The sequence below is a fragment of the Hippocampus bargibanti genome, linkage group LG08, assembly GCF_051943395.1.
Source record: "Hippocampus bargibanti isolate YZ-2025 linkage group LG08, ASM5194339v1, whole genome shotgun sequence".
Classification (NCBI taxonomy): Eukaryota; Metazoa; Chordata; class Actinopteri; order Syngnathiformes; family Syngnathidae; genus Hippocampus; species Hippocampus bargibanti.
Window position 1 is genome coordinate 14,757,349 of NC_142741.1, and position 16,051 is coordinate 14,773,399.

The 16,051-nt window shown below is 41.4% G+C and overlaps 1 protein-coding gene across 4 annotated transcripts in view; it reads right to left on the reverse strand.

Annotated features, from left to right (window-relative positions):
• Positions 1–3,829: 3,829 nt before the first annotated feature.
• maoa (monoamine oxidase a) overlaps positions 3,830–16,051 on the reverse strand; it is a 47,269-nt gene continuing 35,047 nt past the window's right edge. For all 4 annotated transcript variants that reach the window (XM_089003526.1, XM_089003525.1, XM_089003523.1 and 1 more), the window contains 4 exons: positions 9,928–10,025; positions 9,739–9,850; positions 6,300–6,362; positions 3,830–6,214 (listed from right to left, as the gene is read on the reverse strand). In XM_089003526.1, the coding sequence (XP_088859652.1) occupies positions 6,059–6,214; positions 6,300–6,362; positions 9,739–9,850; positions 9,928–10,025 (429 nt within the window). In that variant the 3' untranslated portion in view covers positions 3,830–6,058. The remainder of the gene's footprint in view (positions 6,215–6,299; positions 6,363–9,738; positions 9,851–9,927; positions 10,026–16,051) is intronic.

Here is a 16,051-nt window from a genome sequence, read left to right on the forward strand (position 1 = left end):
CGTGTGATTTTGTTAAACTTAAAAAATGTGCCCTGGCTCAGTAAAGTTTGGGAATCACTGGTTTTAAGCAAAGATGGGTCGATAGGTTTCACACTATTGATTGATTGATTGATTACTCAAAACCTTCCCTTGCTGTACTACACAGAACGACACAGTACAGTTATACCTCATCTTACGAACTTAATTGGTTCCCAGAAAGTGTGTGTAAGTGTGTGTATATCTTGGAACATTTTCCAGCACATTACACTTGGATTATACTGTATGCGGTGTCTGAAACTCATGACAAAAAGTTAGCGGACACCCGGGCAGACAACTTTGAAAAGTTGCCTGCCGCATTTATCACAACTTGAAACACAATAAGATGACTAATCGCAAAAACAACAAAACATTGTGTGTCACAAAATATAAAGGATGATTTACATTCAGGAAGTACCTACCACAAATGCTCCCTTGCTTAATTTATGACAAAAACTTTGTATGATACACGATCAATTACCACCCAACTTCATATTTTGCTTTTGGATTGGGTGTATTTTTGGCCTAAATGGGTTATTGATGACAAATATGCATTCGTAAAGCATTAGATTTACACGCACATTGGGGCGTTACGTTTCCGCTGCAGGAACAGAATTCCACAGTACCCGAGGATCCCCTCGTGTGTCCAATGGTCCTAATACTGTAGTAGTAGTAGTGTATGTATATATATATATATATATATATATATATATATATATATATATATATATATATATATATATATATATATATATATATAAAGGCGGGATAAATACAGAGGGTTGTGTCAGGAAGGGCATCCGACGTAAAAGCTTGGCCAAAACAAACATGCGTATCATACCTCTGAAGATGGAGGTTACTGATTCGCTGTGGCGACCCCTTGAAGGGAAAAGCCGAAAGGAAAAGAAGATATATATATATATAGTAAAGTCTCGTTATATCGATATCGGATATATCGATAGTCCCGGTTATATCGATACTATTTCTATGCACGCACGGAGAAAATTACATGCAAACAGGGTCGGATATATCGATAGTCCCGGTTATATCGATATTTTTTCGGACTCCCTTGAATATCGATATAACGAGACTTTACTGTATATATATATATATATATATATATATATATATATATATATATATATATATATACACACACACACATACACATATATATATATATATACACACACACACACACACACACACACACACACACACATATATATATATATATATATATATATATATATATATATATATATATATATATGTGTGACGGGTGTCACAACAGTTCGCCGCAGCTGGAGTGGCAGTCCTGGGACTCATTTCTGTCTGGTACTCATCCAGGATGGCTTGGACCTCAACTGCCGACCATTTATCCACTATTTTTGACCTAAATGTCATGGAAAGATCTTTGGATGGACAATTTTTAATAAACATCCGTGTTACGTCGAGGGAAGAACAGTCGAAATCTCTGCCCTGTTCTTTGAGACGATTGGTGGCAACTTCAGCTGCATTGTTAAGCCTCAACCAGTAGTCATATGGGGCCTCCTTATCCCTGGGCAGCGTGGTGTAAAAGTCTGCTAGAGGGAGAGGTGAACAAGGGGCAGTAGAAAAATGCTTGTGAAGAAGGCTATAGATGGCATTTGGGTTCTGGGTTACATCAACTCCACTGTTTCTTGTGCTAACCTTGACAAAATCTTTAGCTCTACCGCTGATGTTCATGAGGATTTCCTCTGCCTGATGCTCAGGAGCTACTTTTGCTCTCCTAATATAGTTCCTCATTAGGTCTTCCCACTCATCTACATTCATTTGATCAGTGTGGTCACCCTTGAAAGTCGGGGGTTCGCGAACTTTCCTGTGCGGTAGTATCAGAACTTGTGATGAGTCAAGACTTTGTGTTGTTGTGTCAATGGGCGTGTCATGTAGGAATGAGGTGTTATGCATGGGGACGTTTTGTGTTGGGCTGAGATGTGCAACAATGCTGTCTGCCAGCTGCTGGCCAATGTGTCTAATTATGTCACTCATCTGACCAACTACGTCAGGTGACTGGGGTAAGGGATCCGTCACTGGTGTGTTAGGAGTCTGTGCGCTCGTCTGAGATGTACTACACTGGGTCTGGGAAGGAACTCTGTCCCCACTACCATAAGTGGCCTCAGCTAGAACCTGCCCATTCCCCTCTACTACATCACTCTGGATGGGACTTCACACCTGTAACATGGTCGGGATGCCTCCACCTCTACCAATACACTTATTAAAAGGTGTGCTAAATGTCCCTTGGAAGGAGCTCATTCTCAAACTTCACAAAAAAACTTACAGGAAAAAAAAGAAGCACACCAATTGCAAAACAGCAGCTCAGACAATCAACACACAATTTAAAGAACGGGGTCGACACACCGTCCACCGAGTGATGGGATGAAGACACTGTACAGCATCGCGGTCCCGGTCCGAAGTGGAGAGTCACTTGTGATCGACGGATCACGGCACCAATGTGACGGGTGTCACAACAGTGACTGTCTTCATCTCCACGATGCTGCCGTATTAATGAAGACGAGACGCGTGGATGTGTCTTTTTATTTCTTTTATTTCTGCAACACAGTATGGCAGAAGGGATGGGTGAAGTCGCATGGGTTTCGTCTTGTGATTAACCTGAATCTCCTCGAGATTGTTCTCAAATGCAAAACATTGTAGATAACAAAACAGAATTAACAACGTGTGATCGTATAGTGGTTATTTACAGAAAAAGAGAATACAACACAAGTTCACTGTTATTTACAAGATGTCCCTGAACGCATCATGGGCGGAGACTCGGCAGAACACGCGGTGCGCTTGTAATGGCTGGCGCGCAGTTCAACCCGCCACGGACACTCACGGGCAAATGAAACACGACACAAGAAACTAAATATTGTTCAATAAAAACGAAATGAAACAATTATTACCTGCAACACAGTCTGGCAGAAGGGATGGGTGAAGTCGCATGGGTTTCGTCTTGTGATTAACTGCGATAGAAAAGCACATATGCTCCAAAGTTCCACTCGACAAAACGTGAAGTAAATAATGACACAAAAAGTAATCTGGACTCGAAATGAATAAGGGGACTAATTAGATAACACTAGACAGTACAAAAGGGGAAACAAAATAAGATATTGTCATGAAAATGCGCGTTAATCAAGACCAACAGAAAATTGCGACTCACCCTGAATCTCCTCGAGATTGTTCTGGAAACTATGGGCGGGACATAGTGCCACACTGTGCGCCGTTGCGTCACTTCCTTCATAATTTAATAATCTAAGCGCACAACTCCGTTACATATATACACATACATATATATATAGTATAGACACACACACACATATATATATATATATATATATATATATATATATATATATATATATATATATATATATATATATATATATATATATATATATATATATATATATATATATATATATATATATATATATATATATATATATATATATGCGCGTATGCGTATGTGTGCGCGTGTGTGTACTGTGTATATAGGTATATATTCCATTTTCCGATCCGCTTTATCCTCAAAAGGAAGGCTCCACACATCTACACTGTGAGATTGATGTACTAACCACTGGATAACCTGGCCACCCGTGTATATAGATATAATATTTCTGTTATTTCTGTTTAAATATTTTCAAAATGCAGTCTATATGTTTTTATGATATATGATTATTAATTAATTTTTGCCCTCTAGATTTAATCATGTCATTAAAGGTTCAAACGCCAAACACACACGCACACACACATTAAAAATCCCCTAACAAATGGATTGCACGTGTTAAAAGATTTATTTAACTTTTTTTCTTGCTGTAAATATCATCACTTTCTTTTCATCAATCAAAAAAGTACGTACATCAAAAAGGGTATTCTTAAGGTATGTTCACACAAGACTGATATTGTTAAAAGAGGTGTGACATTTTAAAAATATTTTACGCCATGCCAGAATGTGGTCTGACACATTTATTTGCAACATGTGTGAATGAGGATAACAGACAATATCCGGTCTCTTTTACCAGACCTATACTACCTATGAAAGTACAACATTGATGAAACAGATCGACATTATAGGAAAGCAACCCCTCCCTCTGTGAAAAAAAGGCTTTTTCAGGGGGGATAACGGTATTTTCTATCATATGCACTGTGTACTATGTAGAAATGTGCTTTCCCGATGACATTGTTTGGGACCTAAAAAAATACAAATCTTAAATAACCCACTCTTTTTAAGTCGAAAGTTGTATCCAGCCCCTTTAAAGGAGAGTTGCATTATTAATCAAAGAAGTTTCTCAAGCTGAGTGCCAATGATTGGACTCCTCAGAATGCTGACCTCCAGTGTAGACAGTGGGGAGTAAGGAGTGTGAGGAATTTTTAGTCACACAGGCACTTCAGAGGATCCAAAAATATTTGTGAAACACCATCATTTTCTCAAGTTTACACATTTTAAAAATGCAGTGTATATATTTTTGTAATATATGATTATTAATATTCCCCCCCCTAGATTTGATCATTTAATTAAAGGTTAAACAAACAAATTGCAAATTTCCCCATTGTGGAAGTATTAAAGGCTTTCTCATTCGGAATCTAATAAAGGCACAACAAATAACACTGATGAAACAGACACACATTATATGGGACAAGAACAGTCTGAATTTCCCAAAACACATACCGGTACACATGAACACAAACACACACAAATTGTACGACACAAGAGTTAAGTGTGTGAGTGTGTGTTTTTTTTAACAATTAGAATTTTTACAAGTGACGTAAACCTATTCTTTATTCATGTTTTAGATTGATGACAATTATAAACAAAACCTTCATATTTATATCCAAGCAACATTTGTGATTCAAAGATGTCTGATTCTTTAAATAACATTAAAGCGATACAACAAGAAGCACCTTTATGCAAACTGTCAATAGATGATGTATGCAGGAGAAATAAATGGGGAGTGAAAAAATGTGCGCAATTTGACTCCAGGAAATACATTCAAATGCTTGTAATACATCGACAGAATCTCACACTAACGAGCAGCCATACAGCAATCGCTGCATGTCGCTAAAAATACTCCTCATATTAATCGTAAACGTCAAAACTTCCCTGCAAGAAATTCCTATTCACATCTATGTATGGAACATACTGTATTTTCTTTTTTGTCGACTAATCCCATAAATCCATTTTCTTTTCAATTTGTGTTGCTGGGCAACACATTGAGATTAGGGTAAACTGAAACGTGTGTTCGAACCTCTTTCTTTTTTTAATGCTTGCCCAGTGACGAGTCTTGGGTTTACTCTACCTCTTGCCCAAAATCAATGGGGATGTCTCACTTGTGATCCTGAAGACAACAATCGCAATTGAAAAATGGATGGATAAAATTACACTACAGTAAAGTCTCGTTATATCGATATTCTCGGGAGTCGGAAAAAATATCGATATAACCGGACTATCGATATATCCGATCCTGCGGCATGTAAATGTTCTCCTTGCGTTCATAGAAATAGTATCGTAATAAGCAGTACTATCGATATAACCGATATCGATATAACGAGACTTTACTGTATTTTCATGATGACATCTTGTCGCCATCTTGTCACACTGTCACCATCTGCAACGGCCCAGTTGCTGCATCATCACAGTAAATCAGCACCGAAAATCACTAGTGTACACATTGTCCCCCCCCCCCCCCGCCCACACACACACACACACACACACAGGCAACAGAACTATAGATACATATATCTGAGCAGGATCAGTTTTTTAAAAAGTCACATAATTGGCAAAGGCATGGAGGTTAGTTGGGAATGTATGTTGTGTGTGTGCGCGCATACGGATGGACATTATTATAACAAGAGGTATCCATGTAGCTTAGCTATTCAGATTGCCATCTGTATAATTTTGAAAATTGTACCTATGAATCAACAGTTAGCACACTTCTTTCCATGTGTAAAATCGCGCTCAGCAAGTAAGTACACAAGTGTAGTGTTGAGATGGCAGCGCTGGTATCTAACAACGAGGGATGAGGCCTTTCTTGTAGGCGGCAACACCAGCCACTGTGGCGACAGAAAGAAAGCCACACACTGCCACAAATTTGACCAGACCACCGACTGAAGGCAAGTTCCTGTCCCAGAAGGTGGTGACAAAGGGGCGAGCTGGCACGTCCTGTTGGAATGGGGAAGAGGCAGGGCTAGAGTCACACGTGTCAGTTACGGATGTGTGGAAAAACATTTCGAAAGACTCTTTTCACCTCTGACTCCGGCTCTGTCTGCCAGATCTGGCTGCGGTGGATTTTTCCCATCGTGCACAAAATCTGCAGCACAGTAAATAGTGGTTATTGTGCCATTTGGGAAGTGGGCTTTACAAAAATAAAATCAAGATATTATTTACATTTTCGAACAAAATGCCCTTTGTTTTAATTTACTTTGAATTTTCCCTTGATTATTACAGCTAGGCTAATGTAATGTAAGGCAAAGTAATATATGGTGATGTAACATCACATATTTTTTCATGTCATTTAAAGGACAACCGACGCCTGCGTTCAAGTTGTATCCATAATTAAAATCACTTCAAATGACTTCTACTGAGCGTATTTTACAAAGATTGCACCGCATATAGCTATATGTTATGTTTTAAGACTCACGCTGAACATTCAGGAAGTCTTGTTTTGAGTTGGTGACGATGCCTACCGTGACGTCACGTCTGGCACGCCCCTGACCGAGAAAGCGACACACAATGCATTTTGGGTACTTTGTTTGGTCTGAAAACATTGTGTTGATCTGTATTGATGGCAAAATTAGAAGGAAAAACACATTAATAACGCGATGGTGAATTGTTGTGTGTCGCTCCAACACTACCAATTGCGGTAACACCGTAAAAAAGTGGACACAAATTCTCAGCAGACAAATCAGCCCATTTCCAACGGAGCTTGGGCTCCATCTTGTGCATTTTCTGGGAGCTACATTGGAGTCCAGACGACTCGAATTGATACGGAAGGACTTCTTTAATCGATTGCAAACATTTATGTTTTCCTCTTCAGAGCTATTTGAATCATATTCATAACTGGATAAGTAACAAGCAAGCATCTTCTCCGAATCTGAACTCTGTGAAGCCATTGTTTTGTGTCTGGAGTATCCTGGCGTGACGTCACGAAACTCGCCATTTCCAAGGTTATTTTGAAGCAGTTTTGGGACACTAAGTCATTTTTATTGCCGTTTTGCATTTGACTAAAAAGATCAGCCTGCTTGTTTTGGGTATTTTAGATGATATAAAACGTTTTTCTGACGTCAGTTAGGAAACAAAAAAATGGTGTCGGTTGTCCTTTAAGGTGACATAATGTAATGAAACATGATGTGAGGTAGCTCAACATAAGGTTATATGATGTAAGGAAAGCTCACATGGTGTAACATAACAAGGTATCATCACTCAGTAACAGTCACCCAAGGCAATATCATGTAACAGATGTCATGTAAAGTCATCGCAGAAGGTCATTGGAAGAGCAGTGTAAAATTCACGTCAGGCATTTGCTTGGACATTTCACCAAAATGTTGTGAAATGTGGCATTTACTATTCTTCTCTTACAGTTTGAATCTATCTCCTGTAAATATTGGTAACCACCAACCATACCACCAGATATGATTCCTATTTGCCATTGCATCCCAACAGTGATATTTACAAAATGACAAGACAATTTTATTCTCTTCTACAGTAAAATATTTAGGACGGATTTGTATTGTTGTGATAAATCATCAAACAAGAGTTGATTCAAGAGGCAAACAGGACACTTGAGACACTCTCTGCCAGCAGTGTCAGGAAAATAAGTACAATATCAAAAGACATTTATTTATGATTTCTTTTAAAATAGATGACTAAAACAAAATATTTAAAAATAAATTTGTAGAGCGAAGGGATCGTATGTCAACAAAGCCTGTTAAGAAATCCCAGTACGTGGTGCGATAATCTTGAAAGGTGTCTTTTATGGGCTGTGTGAGGGACACATGAGACATGTATGGATTCACAAGTGACTTTCGGGTTCCATCAAAGCGAATTAAGGTGGGTCGGAAGCCTTCCAATCACGCAAACAAAGCCAAGCTGATCCCTGGTGATAGTGAGTGAGTGCCAGCCAACCTTGTTATATGTAGGAAGCAAAAGGGTATCGCATGATGCTAATGACGTTAGCATGGCACCGGATGCTCCGCATAAATCAGAAGAAAGGAAATTGCGTCAAGCCATATGTGATGTTGGTTTTCCTGAGATTTAAGATTAGAAATTTGTGCATCGGCAGAGACATCCTTTAACAGTACAACATAAGCACCGTGGTTTATGACAGTCACAAAGTTACGAAACAACCATACATTAGGAAATTAAGTATTTATATAGACACTTGATATTCCACAGTAAAAAAAAAGATAAAGACTGTACAACGAGATAACACATCGCGTCATTGCATGGCATAGTGTTTTATGGCATCATACTGTATTGAAAAGGTTTCTTCAGCCGTCATTTGTACTTCTTTGAAGGTGTCAGACATTTCACTTCTTATCCAAGATGCTTCGTCAGCAAACTAAAGTCTTACTGGTAATTTCGGCCCTATATATATCCCTACTGTCCAGACGTGGCGGTGCTGGTCTCTGCCTCGATTGGTCCCTACTCTCAGGTTGAAGGGAGCAGAGGACTACTCCCTGCGGCTCCACTGATGACTTCTATTGTCCTGCCTGAGTATGAGGTCTACGACTGGCCATTTGCTTTGGTATCACGTCATCAGCATAACTAAGCCTGAAGAGGTGATACCAGAGCAAATGGCCAATCGTAGACCTCATACTCAGCCAGGACAAGAGAAGTAATCAGTGGAGCTGCAGGAAGTAGTCCTCTGCTCCCACTAACCTGAGAGCAGGGACCAATCATAGCAGCGTCCGGCACCGCCACATTTGGACAGTAGGGATACATATAGGGCAGGAACTACCAGTAAGACTTTAGTTTGCTGACGAAGCATCTTGGATAAGAAGCGAAACGTCCGACACCTCCAAAGAAGTACAGATGATGGCTGAAGAAACCTTTTCATCGATGGACCACTCCTGTACGACTGAGAGCTTACACAGACGTATCATACTGTGTTGTACCATTTGAGTCATATTGTAGGTTCATTTTGGACAGTATTATATTATATGCTATGGAATATTATGACTGGTTGTGATTGGGTTTATTGTCTCTGTTGGTGCATCTGTCCATTAGCCTATCTCTTCCCGTATACACTATACAACGATATACGATATTGCTGGTGACAAAACATACTGTCCAAATTTGCTCAAGTGTAAATATTCACACCGCTCATTTTCCCCCGATGTTACTGATTAAAGTGTAGAGAAGAGGGAGGAAAAGGCCAACATCAGGTGGCCATGCCTGTTAGTGGAGGCAATACCCAAACCTGGCTTATCGAGACATTTTTTTGCTGCGAAAGATCAGTGGGAGCTGATGGGTACCAGCAAACCACTGGGAAAGTAGCTTTCGTGGTTGCTGAGGTTCTTTCTACATTCAGTCACATCTTTAATTATCAGGTACCCTAAGGAGAGTAAAAGCAAATGCCCACCATATGCCGGCTAACTTTTTAAACAAGCTAAAATTCTGAAACGCGAAACGACAGCTACATTTTTCCAACATACAGTAGTCTGATATGTTGTGTGTGTTCTGACCTCTCTGGCTGCCCTCTCTCCAGCTTGGACAGCACCTTCCATGTAGCCACTCCACTCAGTGGCGGTCTCGGTGCCTGCAAAGTACAACCTGCCCACTGGCTCTCTCAGCACCCTGCAGGGAAGACACAAAGAGGGTTTCACTGCTGTTTATCATAGACACAGCTCATTCATTCATTATACAGTACTTACTTTCCAAACTGCGTGAGAATGCCTGGGGGGAAATATGCGGTGTAGCACCCTCCTGAGTACTGCTCTTCACACCAGTTCTTCTCCTCGTAGTGGATGGCCTAATGCACACATCAATAGCTTGATTTACAAGTATCACAAATTGTAGATGTGTGTTCACTCTCACTCTGAACAGACTCTGAACTGTTTGTGAGTATATTTTGTGTGATTTATTAGATCTTTTACAAAAGCCCCAAAAAGTTTGTGCTAAATGTAAAACTGAAACAGTTCTGGCTAATGGAACAGATTGGAGAGTAGTTCAAGTGCAAAACAAAATTCATAATAATGGAATTGAAAATGTAATATTTCATTTGCACTATGTTCCTCAATGTCAATGCTAGCCCCATTTGACCAAAACTTTCCTCCGTCAAGTCCTAATAACTTTTTTGGAAATTTGAGGGTGACGCAGTGATCCAGTGGTTAGCGTGCCGACCTCACAGTGTACAGGTACCAGGTTCAATATCAGCTATGGTGCCCCCTGTGTTTGTGATGTTCTCCTGTGTGCGTTTTCTCCAGCTACTTAGGTTTCTTTGAAATTATCCCTCGGTGTCAGTGTGAATGGTTGTTCATTTGCGTGTGCCGTGTGATTGGATGGCAACCGGTCCAGGGTGTCCCCCACCTACTGCCCGAAGACAGGTGGAATAAGCCCCAGCAACCACCCACAACCCTTGTGAGGATAAAGCGGTCCAGAATATGAATGAATAAAAAAACATTCACATGGGGTCGCTGGAATTTCTTACATATTGCAACAGCTTTCTATGAATGAAACATGGAAACTGATAGAGATTAGACAGAATATAAGAAGTTATCATATTTAAAAGTTTCATGCTGTTTTATGCTTAGTCAACACTTGTGACTCAATACACAATTGAAGCACAGACAATCAGGTGGGGTCAATCAGGTCAACAGACACAGCAAGTTAAACGGTCGGCTTTACATGAGTAATTTAGGACTTGGGGAAGTCCTTATCACAGGTGTGGTGGATGGGGTGTATGGGAGAGGTAGTACCCTTGAGGGAGATACGGTCGCAGCTGTATTGCTGATGCTTTATAGCTGGTTGATCCCTAACTGGTCCTCACCATCACCCAGCTCTTGTCTATGGCTCCAAGTAGTAGAGGTTCTGCGGCCACACCACGGCAAACTGCTTCGACCGGCAGGCTAAACTAGACAAGGGTAACCAGGGGGGGCTCCGGAACCCCTGGTGAAGAGCTTGGAGAGGAGATAGGCACCACCAAGTTTAATTGCCTACTGAAATGTCATGATGTACAAACAGTCAGGATCACTCATGCCGGATCGGTCGAGGCCCGGAAAAACAACCACCGCGCTACCCACAGATTTGCCCCAGGGTGGGGACGACAAGTATGCTACTGGGACAAGAACACCATCAAATCACAGACTCCCAAGGAGTGATACCATTATTGGTACATGGAATGTCCGCACACTGTATGCCTGTGGGAAAGTGAAAGAGCTGACCCATGAACGAGACAGATACAGGTGGGATGTCTTGGGACTGGAGGAGGTCAGGTGGACCAGCTGTGGCGAGACAACCACAGACGAAGGCCACAAGATATGGTATAGTGGAAAAGAATCTAGACACCAACATTGAGTTGGCTTTATTGTCAACATGAGCAAAATTAACTCAGTCATCAGCTGCACGCCTATATCCAGCAGGCTCATCAGCATCCGGATTGCTGCGCGGCCCATGAATATTACCATCATCCAAGTGTATGCCCCAACGACGGACTATGATGATGATGCAGTAGAAACATTCTATGTGGAGTTAGAAAATTCCATTAAGGCAACACCCAAGAAGGACTTTCTCATTGTCCAGGGAGACTGGAATGCCAAAATAGGCACAGATGCGTATGAGCACTGGGAAGGGACAGCAGGGCGTTTTGGGATAGGAGAAACAAATGATAGAGGCTTAAGACTTCTGGAGTTTGCAAGGAGCCATAAGCTCACCGCAGCCAACACACTGTTTCCACATAAAACCTCCCGCAGAACGACATGGCATTCACCAAATGGTGCCATACACAATCAAATTGACGATATCTTGACCCCTCGAAGATTCAAGTCAAGCATAAACAAAACCCAAACCAGGACGTTTCCTGGCGCAGACGTGGGAAGTGACCACGATATGGTGCTGCTGACACTCAAACTCAAACTCAAAAGCCAAAAGCAAGACGGTTCACCACGAATCAGGTTTAACTTAGAAAAACTGAAAGACCCACAAGTTGCAGGAATATTTGAGGCAAGCATAGGAGGAAAATTTGCCACCCTTAACCTTCTACAAGACATTGACTCACTGACAGACGCTATGGAGAGCACATTTGTGGAAACAGCGACTGAAGTACTAGGGAAGTATAGGAAGAAGAAGAAACCGTGGGTCACAGATGACATCCTTGATCTGTGTGACCACAGAAGGACACTAAAAAGGACCAAGAAGGATGACCCAGAGGCTGCGAAACAGCACACTATGGTGAACATATATTAGGAAGAGGATGAGGGAAACAAAGGAGAAGTGGATCAAAGAGCAGTGTGAAAAAATAGACACAGGTATACGACAGGGCAACAGTAAAGCAGCATACGCCACATTGAAGGCTTTGACAAAGACACAGCAACACACTGCAACAATAATAGAAGATGGGGACGGTGCTCTGCTAACCGAAAAGTCAGCAGTAATCAGAAGATGGACAGAGTACTGCCAGGAACTCTACAACCTCAAAATAAAACCCAACCAGAACATAATCACTGACGCCGCAAAGGTCACCAGCGAAGATGACGACGTGGCAGAAGTGGAGGAGGCAGTAAGGAACCTGAAGATCGGCAAGTCACCTGGCATCGACAACATCCCGGCTGAACTTTGGAAACATGGAGGACACGAGACAATTAAAGCAAATATTTGGAGAACCAAGCAATGGCCCCAAAAATGGACACAATCTCTGGTTATCCCTATCCCTGAGAAGGGGAACTGAACGCAGTGTCAGAACTACAGGACCATCAGCCTGATCTGCCACGCAAGTGCTGCTAAGGATCATCCTGAACAGACTAAAGAGTAGGGCAGAGGAAATTATCGCAGATGAGCAAGCAGGATTCCGACCAAAAAGGAGTACCACAGAGCAGATTTTTAACCTCAGATTACTTATCGAGAAACACCTCCAGCATCAACATGACCTGTTCCACAACTTCATCGACTTTAAAAAAAGCCTTTGACAGGGTGTGCCATGAGGGGATGTGGCAGATGCTCCGAAACTACAACTTCAACAAGAATCTCATCCAGGTCATTCAGTCACTCTACATCAACTCAAGCAGTGCAGTTCTCATGAACAACACCATGGGGGAACTTTTCAAAACATCTATCGGTGTCCGACAAGGCTGTCTTCTGTCCCCCGTCCTATTCAACATCTTTCTGGAAAACATCATGGATGAGGCCCTGGAAGAGTTTCACACCTCCATATCCATCGGAGGAAGACCCATCTGTAACCTCCGGTTCGCTGATGACATAGATCTGATGGGAAAAAGCGAAGCCGAACTCCAGGAGCTTACCACCAGACTGGAAAAGGCAGCGAGGGGTTACGGTATGCAAATAAGCGCAGAGAAAAGCAAGATACTGGTCAATAGCTACAATAAAACAACACCAACAAAAATCACAATGAACGGGCAAACCCAAGAAGTGGTGAAGGATTTCAAATACCTTGGGTCCTTTGTGAGTGAGGATGGCAGCTCCACAAAGGAGATTAAATCACGAATTGCAATAGCAACATCAGCCATGACAAGACTGGCCAGAATTTGGAGGAGCAATACCATCGGCTTTGCAGTGAAGGTCAGGCTGTACAAGTCTTTAGTACTGTCCACTTTGTTATACGGCTGTGAGAGCTGGACACTTACAGCAGACACGGAGCGCAGGATCAAGGCGTTTGAGCATAAGAGCTACAGAAGGATGCTCAATATATCGTACAGGGAACACCGGACAAATGACTACGTCAGACAGCTAGTCACCACCCTTTCTGGAGACACAAGAGCTTGTACTCTCAATGGCGAAACGTCGTAAAATGGCCTGGTTTGGCCACGTTATAAGGCATACCTCACTATCCAAAATCATCCTGGAGGGGACAGTGGAAGGGAAGCGGAGAAGAGGAAGACAGAGGAAGTGCTGGATGGACAACATTAAGGAATGGACAGGCTGCAGCTTCCACACCCTGCTACGAACTGCTAAAGACCGAGAGCCCTGGAGATCTCTGACTGCCCAGACGTCCATCATGTCACCCCATGGGATGAGTGAGTGAGTGAGTGAGTGAGTGAGTGAGTGAGTGAGTGAGTGAGTGAGTGAGTGATCACAGGAGTAATTTAGAACTTGGGGAAGTCCTTATCTCAGGACTAATTTAGGACTTCAAACTCCTTATCACAGGAAGAGGTCATTAGCCAGGTTACAATTTTATCAGTTCATAGGAAAAACCATGTTTTATTGCTTACAGCTGTTGGTGCTCAGAACGTCCAGAGGTGTGGTATTATAATCAAGATACAGTAAAGTCTCGTTATATCGATATCGGATATATATATATATATATATATATATATATATATATATATATATATATATATATATATATATATATATATATATCGATAGTCCCGGTTATATCGATACCATTTCTATGCACGCACGGAGAAAATTACATGCAAACAGGGTCGGATATATCGATAGTCCCGGTTATATCGATATTTTTTCGGACTCCCTTGAATATCGATATAACGAGACTTTACTGTAACTATGTTTTACTAATGTATAACTTTAATTTGCATGCACTCTCAATAAATAGGTTGGCAGAGGGACGCAGAATTCAGACGTATGTCATGGGTGACAATATTTCTGGTTCCGAGTCTCTGTCCACAGTGTCTGACTGTCATATCTCTGACATAAACCAGGTAGCTTTAGCTCATCTGTGGCCCTGGCAAAGTTGGATGAAGCTAACCTATATTTTGTGAGTGTGTGCGCGCGCGCGAGTGTGTGTGTGGGTTTTAAGTCAATAACTGCCATAATTAACTCATCCATATCTTGTACCAGAATAAACAGAAGAAGCCATTATTCGTAAAAAACACTGAGCTGGTATTGGGAGTTTCCTCTCTCCTCTCTATTCTCTGACACATGGTTCAGCCTCCGAAGAGTTGCAGGAAGCAGTTATAGGGCAAGTCAACCCAAAAATGTAAAATAATGTATTCTATGAAGTCCCACGAGTCTTAACATGGCATTCTGATTAATATAAGCTTCAGAAAACAGGCAAGCAGTGATTGTTCGTTACCCGAGCCCTGAGCAACTGTGATGTCATTTTCAGTTGGCAAAATGGGACGAAATGACCGTCACACTAAAATGGCTAAACATTGAAATGTTTTTGTTGCTCAATTGATGCATCACAAACAATATTAATCAGAATGGCGCAAGTAAATTTCAGGGATTTGATTCCCCTTAAACTGTCACATCATCCATGATTGAATTGAATGACTATCTTAATAAAATAGTACCTTATACATGAACTTGCCACGAGAGCCATTGTAAAACGGGACACAATGTACATCAAACGTGACAAAATTTGAGAGGACCAAGAGATAATGAGGAAACTGCTTCCCATCGCTCAACACACTTGACAGGACAACCGACATCACTTTTTTGTTTCCTAACTGATATCAGAAAAACGTTTTATAGCATCTAAAATACCCAAAACGCGCAGTATGATATTTTTAGTCAAATGCAAAACACCAATAAAAATGACTTAAAATGTGCTGAAACTGCAAAAAAATTAAACCGGAAGTGGCCAGTTTCAGGAGGTCCCGCCCCCTTGTTCGTGGTGTCACGCTAAGACGTCTTGCCTTGCTCGAGAATCAAAACAATTGCTTCAGATTTGGAGAACATGCTTTCTTGTTACTCATCCAGTTATGAATATGATTCAAATAGTTCTGAAGAGGAAAGCATACATGTTTGCAATCGATTAAAGAATTTATTCTGTGTCATTTTGAGGCATCAGGACGGGGTGGGGGGAATGTCACACCCAAAAAAGGCAGAAGATGGCGACAGAGCTCCGTGTGGAAACGG